Genomic DNA, 14531 nt, shown 5'->3' with positions numbered 1-14531 from the left:
TTTGTAATGAGACAATTAATGGTTGGTTTATGGCATGAAGTATAATTTCTGAATCAGTTTGCCTTTCTATAAAATTTACACTTAGGTGTATTTTTATGAAGATACAAATATTTGTAAAATCCTTTCAAAATATAATTAAGGTATAGAGAGCTGCATAACTGCTAAGAACTAATTTACATGTAGAGTATTAATCTCACTTATCCTGATTGCATCCAATAAAGTCATGCTTATTTACTAGTGATCTTATATGTTTACAAGAGTACACACAGCCCTGTCCTTTATTAAAAGCCCAAGTGGCCTAAGACATCCAAGTATCCAAAAACAAGGAAAGAGGAGAAAACTCAACCTTCCTCCAGATCCTGAAACCTCAGAAAGGGTGAAATCCTAGCCCTACTGAAGTGAGTGACAAAACTCACATTGGGCAGTAAAATTCTGGCCTTGAAGAAGTCAAAGTTTTTACATAAAAAAACTTGACTCAGGAAGGAAGGGGGAAAGAAAAAAAAAAAGTCTTGTGTCATGAGACTTAGGTTCTGATGAACACTGACGTTTTCAAGAATTCTGAAGATTCCTAACAAAGCTTAAAACCTTAAACTTTTTATTTTTATTACTATTTAATAGAGGTTTGTGTACTATACAGAATGCAAATCTGTATTAATGGAACAGTACGGGTAAGCTATCAATAAAGCCCTACATTAGAGTCTTTCCCTTCAACTGAAGCAGGCTGAACATGGTTCCCTCCAAAGGAGCACAAAAATCATTCCATCTGTTGACTTAACTCTACTATTTTCTATAATGAAGGCACCATTGGGATTCAGCACATGTGAAAACCCAAATGGCAATCCCTACTTGATAATCACATCAGCCCACTATATTAAAGAAGCCCTTTAACTTAGATGGTTTAAACTCTTTAAAAATTAACTGAGAGATGTGACTTTAAAAGACAATGCTAATATTTTTCAACTGTCCATTGAACTTTCCTGTAAATATAGGGTAGACAGGATCTACATTTGTAGTGTGTGTGTGTGTGTGGGGGGGGAGCACTAAAAACAATGAAAAAAAACCAAAAACACAAAAAAGCACACACGCCTTTGAAGAGAAGAAAAACAAAACAAGAAAGGACACAATCCTGATGTTTTTAACACCACTTAAGTATTTTAAATGAATTAAAATGGACACAAAAATTAATAGTATTGGGGAGGGGGAAACTGTGGATTGGATATTCCCCACATCTTTCCTTGAAGTAGGTTAACATGGCTAGCTGTCTATCAAAGGCTTTGTCTTTATAGCTAAAAAGGTGTTGTGGAGGCAAGGCAGAGGATGTAGCTAGCTGAGGTACAAACTACCTCTGCCTTGCCTCCACAACACCTTTTTAGCTATGAAGACAAAGCCTTTGATAGACAGCTAGCCATGCTATCCTCCTTCAAGGACAGCTGAAAAATATTAGGATTATGACCAAGGCTGCACCTAGCTATTTTGCTGCCCTACGCAGCCCCTCCACGGGCAAGCGGGCTGGCCCCAGGCCTCCGCAGGCGGGCGAGGGGCCGGGGGGGGGGGGAGGGGGAGGAAGTAGGAAGTGGAGTGACCCGACCCCAGCCTGCTCTGCTCCCCTGGCTCCCAGCCGTGCCGCCAGCAAGTGCTGGAGGGGGCAGTTCTCCCCTCCCCCCAAGCCTGGGAGTCAGGGGAGCGGAGCAGAGCAGGCTGGGGCCAGGTCAGTCCATTTCCAGCAGGAAATGGCCAGCCCCCCCGCGGAGGCCTGTGGCCAGCCCCCACCTCCCACCCACAGAGGCCTGGGGACACAGGCTACTCCACTCCCCTGGCTCCCAGGCTTGGGGGGAGAGGGGAACCGCCCCCCCAGCACTCGCTGGCGGCATGGCTGGGAGCCAGGGGAGCAGAACAGGCCGAGTCGTTCCACTTACTATGCCGGCCGTGAGTGCAGGGTCGGGCTTGGCTGCAATCTTCAGGGGAGTGGGGCTGGGGTGGGAAGAGCCGGGGGCCTGGGAAAGAGCTGGAGCTGGAGCAGCACGCAACTGTGCAGGGGACATCAAAATTTCCTGGTGCCCTACGCAGCTGCGTGCTTTGTGTATGGGTAAAGGCGGCCCTGATTATGACTTTAGCAATTAACACAGTTATCTTGAGTTAGCTATCTTTATGTGTAAAAACAAAACAAAAACAAAAAACCACACCACACACACAACCACCACTTTTTTTTTGGGCAGTGAAGATACCCTCTAAGGCAGTGGCTCTCAACCTTTCCAGACTATTGTACCCCTTTCAAGAGTCTCATTTGTCTTGTGTACCCACAAGTTTCACCTCACTTAAAAACTTACAAAATCAGATATAAAAATACAAAAGTGACAGAGCGCATGATTACTGAAAAACTCTCATTTTTGCCATATAATTATAAAATAAGCAAAGTAAATCAATTGGAACATAAATATTGTATTTACATTTCAGTGTATAGTATACAGAGCAGTATAAACAAATCTATATATATGAAATTTTAGTTTGTAGTGACTTCACTAGTGCTTTTTAATGTAGCCTGTTTTAAAACTATGCAAATATCTAGATGAGTTGATGTACCCCCTGGAAGACCTCTGAGCCTAAGGTACTTATCTGGCCCCCATTACTGAGCTATTAGAATGCCTCACAATGATTAACATTTATCCTTCCAACACCCCTCTGAGAAGTACAATTATTCCTATTTTATAGATAAGGTACTGAGGCACAGAGAGACTAAGTAACTTGCCCAAGGGCATATAGGAAGTGTGTGGTGGATCAGGAAACAGAGGGATTTGGGTTTCCCATTACCAAGCTAGTGCCCTAATCACTGGACAATCTCTAGCTAATAATTAGAACTGTATAGGTTAAAACGTAAAGGTCACAATCATGGGACGGCACTTCATCAAATCAGTGGCTCTGCCAGTTCTGTCCATTTTATAAACCAAACAACTTTAACAGAGTTCCTGTGCTAAGTAACTTGTAATGTGTATAATATATAGTTATTATACTAAATGTGAAGTGAGGCATAAAACAGCTACAGTATGGTCTATATTTACATCACATTTGTATTTGCTTGGCAATAATCTGAATTGCCAAGTACTGAGGAGATCCATCAGATAAGTTAAAAATGTCTTAGTTTAATTCTGATTTTTTTTCGAAAGGCAAGGCAAACTGGTTGAGACAGCTGTATCTAAGCATTAATGTTACTAAAATCTTTTTAATTTAAGTTGTTATTATGGATCTGCAGAAGGTGGGGAGAATATACACAACTCACATATCTAAACAGATTTAACATAAAACTGCATTTTTTGATAGATGATGATTCTATAAGCACTACTTCAGAGGATATATCTGGCCCATCAGTAGTGAAACAGATAACCGGGACAGGTAAGTGTCCAGTTGTACACATCTCAGTTTAAAAAAAAAAAAAGTGTAATTTCAATCACAATAGCCCAAGACAATCTGATCTCTACTGTGGATTCCAGCTGCCATTGTTTATTATCTACTTCAATTCAGCTGTGGATAAAACTAAATTGTCAGAGAGACACATAGTAAATGTTTAGCTACCAAAACACTTGTCTTGATTATACACAGAGGTAAAATGTGTACATTCATCTTGTAAACCATTGCTCCCATTTTAAGGTTTCAGTTAGATCAACTATTGTTCTAGTAGTACTGTCTCAAGTTAACTGAAGTGAAATCATCTAATCTACACTTGAGACAAAAATGTGTTTTTCACTCAAGTTTGGGTGCATCTATAATCATGGTAGGGATCACAATCCCTTCATATTCCCTAATATGTATGCTCCGAGCCTCCAGACTGGATCCTGGTGGCAGCTATTGGATGTGAACCCCCTGAAATGGCCTCCAATACCTTGATTTACTGAGGAGCAGTCCCTATACCAGCTCTACTCAGTGGGGCAGGAGCACCGTCCACGCACTAGGCTCTGTTCTAGCAGCAAGAATTGCTAGAATGGAGCCATAGTGCATATAGGTATTTTCTGTACAAGCACCAGAGAGAGCTGCTACCACACAATCACTATGAACAGAGGTCACATTCCAACAAATTACATAAGCACGTACTTAACTACGGGCATGGGTATAGTCCCATTGAAGCTGAAAGAACATGTCTGCAGTTAAACTTCTGCTTATGTAATTTGCTGGACTGTCCCATTGTTGTTTTCTTTAACTATATTTCCCACTCATATTGAAGTATTAGTAAAATTCTCTCACTCTTAATTATTTAATCTTAAATTACATATTCAACTGAGCCAGCTCCAAAAATACAGCTTTGTGTTTTAGCCAATTCCAGACAATCATTTTTAAAAAGTCTCTTTCTAGCTTTCATCACCAGTCTCATTCTGCAGTATATCCAAAACTCTGCAGTTCATTAGATACAGTACTTTTTAACCTTGTATTATGTTACACTTCTATTCGGACGGTTACATTTACTTCCCGAACACCTAAGAATTAGGTTCAAAATCTTAAACACTAACCTTTAAATTTATTTCATACAGTACTTGTTCCCATACAGTAGCAAAATGTACTTGCTCTTGGTGTTCGAACTCAAACTCTCACTTTGCGCTATACCCAATTTATGATTGATGTCACCACCTGGACACTAGGAAACATCCAGATACTGGGCTTTTGCTCATCTAGTCTACCTGCTACAATTTTCACCTTCATGATGCATTTGTACTAGTACATCCCTTTCTACTTTTAAAGTTAATATGAAAATATTTTCCTCTTATTACTGATACAGAAGTTGCTGTTTATGCTTGAACTCTAATTGCTACTCTCTGTACAGCTTGGATACAAATGTTTTAAAGTTAATAATACATTGCAACAATAAAAACACACAGACAAAAATCTGTTACCATCTGAAGGCACTGACAACTTAAGTTTCATTAGCAGAAAAATATTTTTGCATGCATGACTGAATTGTTCCCATATATTATTGCAACATATACACCTTTAAAGTCCTGAGAAAACATTCAGAAATCCTAGTTCAAATGTTAATTCACTCCACACTCCATTACTGAATAAAATTTAACTATAGATATACTTTTATTTTTGTGTATTCTGCAATCCCGTTATTTGTTTCATTCATATTTTCAGACAATTTAATTCCTTTGGATGAAGCACAGAATCACTTTAGGGTTATTACAGTTCATGATACAGGAGCAGGAAAACACTGGAGTGATAATGAAGTCAGAGCTCTGATAAATATATGGTCAGATGAGAAGATACAACAAATGCTTGAAGGTGCAACAAGAAATAAAGAAATCTTTGAGGAGATTGCCAGAAGGTTAATGAAAATTGGCATAGACAGAGACTGGAAGCAGTGTCGCACAAAGTACAAGAACTTAAAATATGAATACCGCGCACTGCAAAAAGAAAATGATCATCTTGGCAATCCCAGACGAAAGATGAGGTTTTACGATGAAGTTGACTGCATCTTCAGAAGACAACCTCTAGTTGCATCTAGCTGGGGATGTGAAAGTTCTAACCTCATATCAGGTATTAGAACAGTAGTGAAAATACCACTCTCTTGAGACTAAACTTATAAACATGACAATTTTCCGCTCTCTTCGACATTCAGCATTGGAGTTAGTTGAAGTAACAGGTGTAGAGGTGGTCAGACAGGTTTTGTAAAATAATATGGACGGTGAATTCTGAGAGCAGAAGCAAATAAGAGCATAGGCTTTATTGTATCCAAGCAAAATGAAGGGATAAAGGACAGGGAGCCCATCTCTATATAATAAAAGTGTTCCCCATTAATTTGATAACAGCTGTGTCCTGGGCTGATAAACATTGCTGCCTAGGATTATATTTTAGCCCAGATGTAATTATTACCTACCTCATAAACAGAATCAACCTCAAGTTACATTCTTTATTAAAAAAGATTTAGAGATATTGCTTTCATTTTGGTATCCTAATGTGGTCTTCACAAACTTGCACTGAAGAAAAAAATGTAATGCTATAATTTGACAATGAATCATTTGAGAATGTAATGAAGTCTTACACCAGTGTCAGCTCATGGCTGTCTCTCAGGTCAGCACCAGAAAGGAGTACTGACACGTGATAACTTCGTAGCAAAGCTCATCTGATTTTGAGCATCAGATTTGTGAAAGCAAACATACTTTCTAGTGGCACCTAACCTGTCCAGGACATTCCTATTCCTGCTCTGAGCCACCTTCTCTAAACATTACTTACGTATCATAAAGACTTTTTTAGTTTGTCTGTTTTTAGAACACCTCTAAAAGTATATTCGTTCACAGAATACTTTGTTTTTCTTTTATAAGAATCAGTGGGAGACACTATCACAAACACAGGACCTTGGGGTATCAAGAGAAAAGCATCTGATGGTAAGAGTTTTTTTGCCTTTTTGAGGATATGCAAATAATGTTGAATGCGAGGTGCAAGTTTCATCAAATATTCAAGCTGTAAAACAATCACTTATTAGTAAGGCTGCTAGTTTGTCATGGAAGTCACGGATTCCGTGACCTCTGCAGCAGCTAGCGAGGCTGGCCTGGGGGCCACCTGAGCAACTCGGGCAGCCCCAGGGCCAGCTGCTGTGGCAGTCTCAGGCCACCGTGCTCCCCTCCCCCAGCAGCAGGGGGGCGGGGCGCAGGGGTGGATCAGATGTGGGAAGGGGTGAGGGCTTTGGGCAACCCGGCAACATCCCTCAGCTCCTGGGGAGGTGCAGGCAGAGGGCTCTGCACACTGCCTCTGCCTGCCAGCACTGCCCCCTGCAGCTCCAATTAGCCACAGTTCCCAGCCAATGGGAGCTGCAGAGCTGGTATTCAGGACGGAGGCAGTGTGCAGAGGCGCCTCCGCCTAGGAGCTGAGAGAGGGATGTCGACACTTCCAGGGAAGCACAGAGCCAGGCCGCACACCGCTGCCCCCCCGCCCCCGAGATTTAGTCAGGGGTATATAGTACAAGTCATGGATGGGCATGTGCCGTGAATTTTTGTTTACGGCTTGTGATCTGTTCATGACTTTTACTAAAAATACCCATGACTAAAACATAGCCTTACTTATTAGGCTAATCAAGATTCTGTGGGGAAATTGTGTGATTTCTTTGTCCTAGTGCTTACTAAGAGGGAGAGAAATATGCCAGCAACAGAAATTTCTCAGGCCTCGAAGACTAAAACCTCAGAAAAGATAAAGAAACTGTTCTGGATGGATGGCATCTGAGCCATCTGAAAGAAGGCCAAATAAAAACCACTCAAGACTGGAGGTGTTTGGTGCTCACTGCACACTGGTGAGATACTAACATGGCACCCATATTTAAAGAGAAAGACACCAGAGAAAGCACCAGAAGCCTGTGAGCCTATATAAACCTGTAAAAGCCATATAAACCTGTGAGCCTAACTTCCATATTGAGAAGATTCTAGAATCACTATCATGAACAAAAGGAAACACATTAAGGGGAGAAGGCTGGCCTGTTAGTGTCAGCATAAACTCAAAAAAGAGGTACCATGCTTTCCTTAGTAAGTATATAATGGAAATACAGATTAAACAAGAGACTGTCAGCACAGTACCCACTAGGCTAATGTAAATGGTTAGCTAGAAGATCACTTATAGTGATGTTCTATTTGCTGAACAATTGGCTTTGTTAAGGGTGGACTAATTTAAATCAGAGCTATTTAAATAACCAAATTTTAATCATGATTTCCATTTGTACCTTTTAGTCATTTTCCTAAAGATAAACTATATAGGATGGATCAGCCTAACATAGCAAAGGTGTCAACTAACAGGAAAAGGGTTTTCCTTGTTCGTGACCATATGAGTTATATCTTAAGTGGTTACAAGATTCAACACACTGACCAGAGACAGGATCGGAATGTAAGGAGTACTGACCCGTAGCGTAGAGGACAGTAGTGTGGAGAAAACTGAAGCACGATCAGCTTGATATCGGGCAGCTGTTAGAATACAACAAACAAGCACTGGGATACAGAGAAAGGAATAGAGCACAAATCAGAAAAGAGTATGGTATTACACAGAAATTTAGCAAGATCATCTCTGGAGCAATACAAGTCTACGTATTACAGCAAAGCTATCCAAGTGCCGGGGGGGGGGGAGACAAGGATGACTACGGTTTCCAGGATTAAAACCAGGGGATGCACAAAAGTTTAAACAAAAAAAAAAACCACACCACACCAAATACACAGGTTTCCAGTCACAAAAAGGACTTCAGATCTATATACAGAGCAGCTAAATGTCACAACATTTCTGAGAGTACCCTGCTCAGAAAAGAGGTATAAACTGAAGCTAAGAAAGAACTATGGCTGGGCAATTAAATATTTTCATTTATTATCAACTTATAAACAGTCTGAAGAGAGCACTTGTGAGTGGCAAGTAGAAAAGTTTGAATACCTGAGGTTTAACAGTGATTTTACAAGAAACTGGTCAGATTCACTCCCTGTTGGACATGGTATTAAAGTTTCGATTTAACAAATCAGCTTTTTTCAACAGAAAAATGTTAATCACAGAATTTCTGACCAGCTCTATGACCCAGATACATCAGGCAATTCTTCTCCCCACCAGCAAGATGTGGTTGGTGAATAATAGCTTTAGAAAACAAGTGTATGCCAGTCTGTAGAGTTATACAGTGTAAACTCATCACTTTGTTTGTCTTCTCTTTACATTGCTATGCCTCTCTCTCTGTCCCCCCCCTCCAATAACGTACGGTGCTTTCTTCTACAGAATCATCACCTGGTCCGCTTAAGAAGAGTGCTTCTGAGAAAGCTGTAGTACTGTTTCAAAGAAGTTTAGCGGACAGAATGCATACAGTAACAGAAGGCAAAAAAGCACTTTTAGAAAGGCTTTGTAAACAGGAGGAAACACAAGACATCAGCAGAACACAGCTGCATGGTGATCCTCCAGCTATAAAACAGGTTGGTTTAATGAACTTTCTACCAAACTAGCATGCAAAAAGAAAATACAAACAATCCACAGATTACAGAGATCTATTTGGTTATCTAGGGCAGGGATCGGCAACCTTTGGCACGCGGCCCACCAGGGTAAGACCCCTGGTGGGCCAGGCCAGTTTGTTTACCTGCTGCATCCGCAGGTTCGGCCGCCAGTGTGGGCTGCGGGAAGTGACGCAGGCTGAGGGATGTGATGGCCGCCCCTTCCCACCACCTCCATTGGCCTGGAGCGGCAAACCACAGCCAGTGGGAGCCACGATCGGCCAAACATGCAGAGGCGGAAGGTAAACAAACATGCCCGGCCCACCAGGGGGTTTACCCTGGCCGGCTGCAGGCCAAAGGTTGCCGATCCCTGATCTAGTCCATCCATACTAGTACAGGATTGCTTCTCTACAGTAAATTTGTGCTTGAGCTATTTACAACTAAACAGGAATGGCTTTCCCATCTCTGCTCTTGAGAGATTATGCCACAGATTAACAGACTTAATGGAAAGGAAATTTTACCTTGTTTTAAGCCTATATTTTCCTTTGCTTTAAATTTCACCCCATCCCATGCAGTTACACCCTTATTGACCATCATAGCAGTTACGCCTCCTTCTCTGCATTCATAACCTTCAAATACTCGAAAGTTTTATCACAGCTTCCTTTAGCAAAGTGAGTGGGAAGTGAAAAATACAAGCTTCCTCTGAACAAAAATCTCACCAAATTATTGTGTTGATGATGCTGATTTCCTAAATCTGCAGACAGAAAATTCTAGTGCCAGGGCTTCTGCTCAAGCAGCAGCATAAAATTAACAAGACTGGTCAGTTTCGCTACAAATAGTCAGAACTAATGCGTCAGTCACACTTCTGCTGCCTTGCACTAGACATTTTCATAAAGCTGTTCAGGAAAGCTATCTTTTTCCTGTAAATTTACAGCAAATAAGTAAATGAAACATTGACAGTCGACCTGACGCATTACCTTTAATTTGCTCAAGTTAAAATTACGTACTACAGTGAGAAATATTGCAGAATGGTCATTCCACGCCACCCCTTAATGTGTCTAAATCTTTCTGGTGTTTCTCATAGCCCACTATGATTTCAATAATTGAAACAACTCTGTGTCAACAGTGAACCAATTCGCTGTCTACTACTGCCTAAGTATTGCTATGTATAAGGAATATAGAAATCCCCCTATTATCCACTCTCCACTTTAAGAGGCAACCATTGCCTATGACGGCTATCACTTAGCCAGTTTTTAGTTCTCAGCAAGACTGCCTCTTACCCCATAATTCTTTATTTTCCCTGTTAATCTTATGACGGGCCTTATACAAAGCTTTCTGAAAATCCAAGTTAAGTTATTTTCACTGGGTTGACTTTATCTACTATTTTATTAACTTTTTCAAACAATTCTAAGAAACCAGGCAAACATGGTTTTCCCTTGCAGAAACTGTTTGACCCTATTAATATGTACAGCAGCACATTAGAAAAAAATCCCAACTACATATATGTAATGATGGCTTCTAAATTAGCTGTTATCACTCTAAAAGTTGATTTTGGAATCACCAGGGATAGCTCTCTGAAAAATTCAGCTTGTACACAGCAGCAGTTAAAAAGGCTAACAGAATGTGAGGAACTACTAGGAAAGGAGTAAAAATAAATAAATAAGACAAATTATTATAATACCATTATATAAATCCATGCACCCACACTTTGAATACTGTGCCCAGTTCTGATTGCCCCCTCTCAAAAACAATATAGTGGAACTGGAAAAAGGTTCTGAGAAAGGCAACGAAGATGATCAAGGGTATGGAATGGCTTCCATATGAGGAGGAAAAAAAATATTAGAAGGGGCTGTTCATCTTAGAAAACAGATCACTAAAAAAGGATATGATAGGTCTATAAAATAATGAATGATGTGAAAACAGTGAATAGAGAAGTATTATTTACTCTTTCCCAACAATACAAAGATCAGGGATCACTCCATGAAATAATAGGTAGCAGGTTTAATAGAAACAAGAGGAAGTATTTACAGTGAGTTTAAAGCACTGCGTAACTGGAGTTAGTTGGCCCACGGGGAGAGGGCTTAGAAGTTCTAGAGGTATTAACACTGGAGCTAGTAATACAGTGGGAACTCAGCTACTCCATGCTGCTAGTACAAACAGTGGGTTTAGGTCCATTGCAGTCTGACGGCTCTCATTCAAGCTAGGATACAGTTCATTAGAACTCAAGTTATCTACACCTGGGTTAACACTACAGTAAAGACAATTCTCTCAATGAGGCACAAGCCAGAACAGAATCCCAGTCTCCCCCACAGCATTGTTCTGAAGGAAAAAAAACCAAAATACCAAAGACAAACCTCCCTCCTCCCTACACCAAACAAAAATGAATCTTAGTTTAGTCGCTAAAGTAGACTGATCTTTCCAGTAAGAAAAATTACTATTTTAACAGATCTTTCAGAGAAGAACATTTTAGTCAAAGTACTGTCTAGTAGAGAGTATGGTAGAGCAGTCCTGCAATCTCATGGTATACATTGGCTTGAAAACTGGCAGTTGTCATTTTAAAGACAAAAAGAAAAGGAGTACTTGTGGCACCTCAGAGACTAACAAATTTATTTGCGCATAAGCTTTCGTGAGCTACAGCTCACTTCACTGGATGCATTCAGCGTGAAGCGAGCTGTAGCTCACGAAAGCTTCTACTCAAATAAATTTGTTAGTCTCTAAGGTGCCACAAGTACTCCTTTTCTTTTTGTGGATACAGACTAACACGGCTGCTACTCTGAAACCATTTTAAAGGCAGTAATGCAGCGTAATGAGAAGAGGGTAGACCATGAAGCACAGAAAGAAAAAAAATTCATTTTCAGTATACTATAACTTTTTAAAGAGTGACTTTCGAAGTAATTACTTTTCCTTAGGAAGCATACCCTCACTCTTCAGAGGCCTGAATTTCACTGTCCGCCAACTTTCAGAACAGGTGCACATGCATTGCTGTCTATGCTCCATTTTCATTCCACTTTGTTCCTGGGAAATGTATCATGTTCTCAGAAACTTCCTTCCTCTACTGTTCATATTCCTTTGGCTCAGAAATGGTAACATATGTCCACCATAATGAGGCACTTGGTGCTAATATATGCTCCTGCACTGTCCCACTGAAATGGCTCTACAAATAACACTTCATTTGTTTGAACAGTTAGAATTCTCATACAAAACATTTTTGCTTAACAAGTCAAATTGACTACCTTGATTGCTGTGCTACAGTTAGCGTTAAGTGTCCTTTTCTGTTTAAAGAGGAACTGTTCTAAATATTCTAAAATCCACAGGTTCACTCACATGGTCTTGAAATTTACCGGGGGTGCTAGCTAGCATTAGGATCCAAAATTGGGGTCATTTGAGCAAGTAGTTACCAAGATAAGAGTTCCCCCCCAGAAAACCCCAGCATTTTACAAAGCAATTCATTCTTCTGGGATCTTTTTCTGCCCACATATCTGGGTCTCAAACTATGGCTTTAATTGTTCCTCATCTGATCTCAATTACTTGGCATTTATCTCAATTAGTGCATGGCACCCACTGCTCCTTTGGGGAAGCACTATTGAAGTTTTTAACCTTGGAGTTTGGAACTCAGGTCAGTGCAAGCTATACTGTAGTGCATAGACATACGGATGGGTGGCAGAGAGGGGGTGAAGTTGATGGGGTGGGAGAGCTTAGAGCCGTAGGGGGATATTTGTGTGGGGCCCAGAAAAGCAGGGATACACAGGTGGTCAGAGCAATGGGTGTGATGGACAGACTGTTAGAATAACTGGAGCAGTATGGGGGGGGGGGGAGGGGTGTGTCTGAGCAGTTAGAGAAAATGGGAGATCAGAAAAGTGAGAGAGAACACGAGGGAGGGTGTTGGAACAGTACATCGAAGAGGAGGTGGAAAGGTGGGGGCCAAGCTGGACAGTGAGGGATATTGGGGGCTTTATCTGTCCCCCCCCAAAACCTCCACATCCATGTCTCCTATGTATGTCCCCACTAAAAAAAATTTCTCACTGACTCCATGCTAGTCCCTGCACGGTTGCTGCACCCTCTACCCAGTTTCTAAACCGGCAAGTTTGATGGTGACACCTGCCTCTTGTGGGGAGGAGAGAGAACCAAGCTGTGCTGGACAGACAAAGAGACACAAGACGATGCAGAGGCAGTGAAGGAATTAACATGCACCCAGAGTATTCAGTGACAGGGTAATCATTGCCAAGCAAAGCAACCAGAAGCAGTGAAGGGTGAGCGCTGGGCAGTGTGGTACATTAGGTTACTGAGAATTTTTTTTTCTTTTTCTTTTTTTTTAAAAACCAAGAAAATTAAATTCCCCCAAACTTTACACATAATTAAGGATGCCCAGTGGTACCCTGTGCCCTTCCAGAATGTGTAGAGTGGCTAAACTAAAACCTCTGAAAACCAAGAAATAAAGTTAAGGTACACAACACACACACAATTTTATTTAATTTAAACGGCATGGGGAATTTATGTAGACAGAATACAATTAATTACTGAACATAGTCAGGATAAGAGGATAAATATCACTACTCTTTGAAAAGGTGCTGTTGGATCTTTTAATCTGAACTATAGTGCAAGTCTCACTTGAAACACCAGGTATGGCTTTAAGAGGGGAAATAGCCACATACTGAATGATTAACACCAGTTCTTATAGGATCTACACATCCCTTGAAGGCCGCCAATCCAAGTGTTTAACTGGCTTGCTCTTGCTTCTACTGCAAAATCTGACAGGATCATAATACAAGGTGGTCTGGCTACTAGAGGCTAAAACTCTCTCTCTCAAAAACAAAAAACAGGGTCTGTTTGTGTGAAGACAACAGGCAATGTATCAAGTTTATCTACTGAGAGCAGAAATACAAGCCGACAATATTCTGTTCATTCCCTATGATGTTCTGTTCATTCCCTCTTTAGAGCACCTGGCATTGCCAGAGGATACTGGGCTAGATGGACCATAGGTCTGACCCGGTATGACCGTTCTTATGCTCTTATGAGATCCAACCTGCAATATCAAATTAGGTATATGGAGATCTGTGGCTAAGGGGGAAGATACTGTTAAACTTATTAGTTAGTAAAATAGATTACAACTTCTTCACCCCAAACTGGTAACATTGAGAAAGTTGAATAAAAATAGGTTTTAGAGTAGCAGTCGTGTTGGTGAAGAAAAGCATACCAATGAAGTCTGAGGCCTAAACAACACCTAATCAACCTAGATACACTGGCTTGGGGGGGGGGTGAAAAATCCACCCCCCTGAGATATGTAGTTCAGCTGACTTGCACCCCAGTATAGACAACACTAAGTCAATCGAAATTTCCATCAATTTTGCTACCGCCTCTTGAGAGGGGTGGATTATCTACAGCAATGGAAAAACCTCTTCTGCCATTGTAGCAAGTGTTTACACTATAGCACTACAGCAGCAGTGCCATAGCTGTAGTGTCTGTAGCAAAGACAAGCCCTCAGTCTCTACCGCTTTTGGACTCTCATAACAAATCCCACACAGAGCCTGATTTACTAGCGGTCCCATATGCTGAACTCCGACTAATTTCAGTGGGAATTCTGCATACAGAGTGGGGCTACATTTCTCCTTTTTG

General features: G+C 41.0%; 2 protein-coding genes across 6 annotated transcripts in view; one reads left to right on the top strand and one right to left on the bottom strand.

Annotated features, from left to right (window-relative positions):
- Positions 1 to 14531, top strand: part of LOC141986641 (multifunctional protein ADE2) — a 60348-nt gene that overhangs the window by 24649 nt on the left and 21168 nt on the right. For 4 of the 5 annotated variants that reach the window (XM_074951359.1, XM_074951358.1, XM_074951360.1 and 1 more), the window contains 4 exons: positions 3316 to 3387; positions 5119 to 5520; positions 6306 to 6368; positions 8713 to 8903. In XM_074951359.1, coding sequence (XP_074807460.1) covers positions 3316 to 3387; positions 5119 to 5520; positions 6306 to 6368; positions 8713 to 8903 — 728 coding nt within the window. The remainder of the gene's footprint in view (positions 1 to 3315; positions 3388 to 5118; positions 5521 to 6305; positions 6369 to 8712; positions 8904 to 14531) is intronic. The other variant, XM_074951361.1, reaches the window with a different exon arrangement.
- Positions 1 to 14531, bottom strand: part of PPAT (phosphoribosyl pyrophosphate amidotransferase) — a 69668-nt gene that overhangs the window by 51550 nt on the left and 3587 nt on the right. The gene's annotated exons all lie outside the window — the stretch shown is intronic.

The sequence above is a fragment of the Natator depressus genome, chromosome 4 (assembly GCF_965152275.1).
Source record: "Natator depressus isolate rNatDep1 chromosome 4, rNatDep2.hap1, whole genome shotgun sequence".
Classification (NCBI taxonomy): Eukaryota; Metazoa; Chordata; order Testudines; family Cheloniidae; genus Natator; species Natator depressus.
Note: the sequence above shows the minus strand (reverse complement) of the source record. Positions and strands in the feature narration are given on the sequence as shown.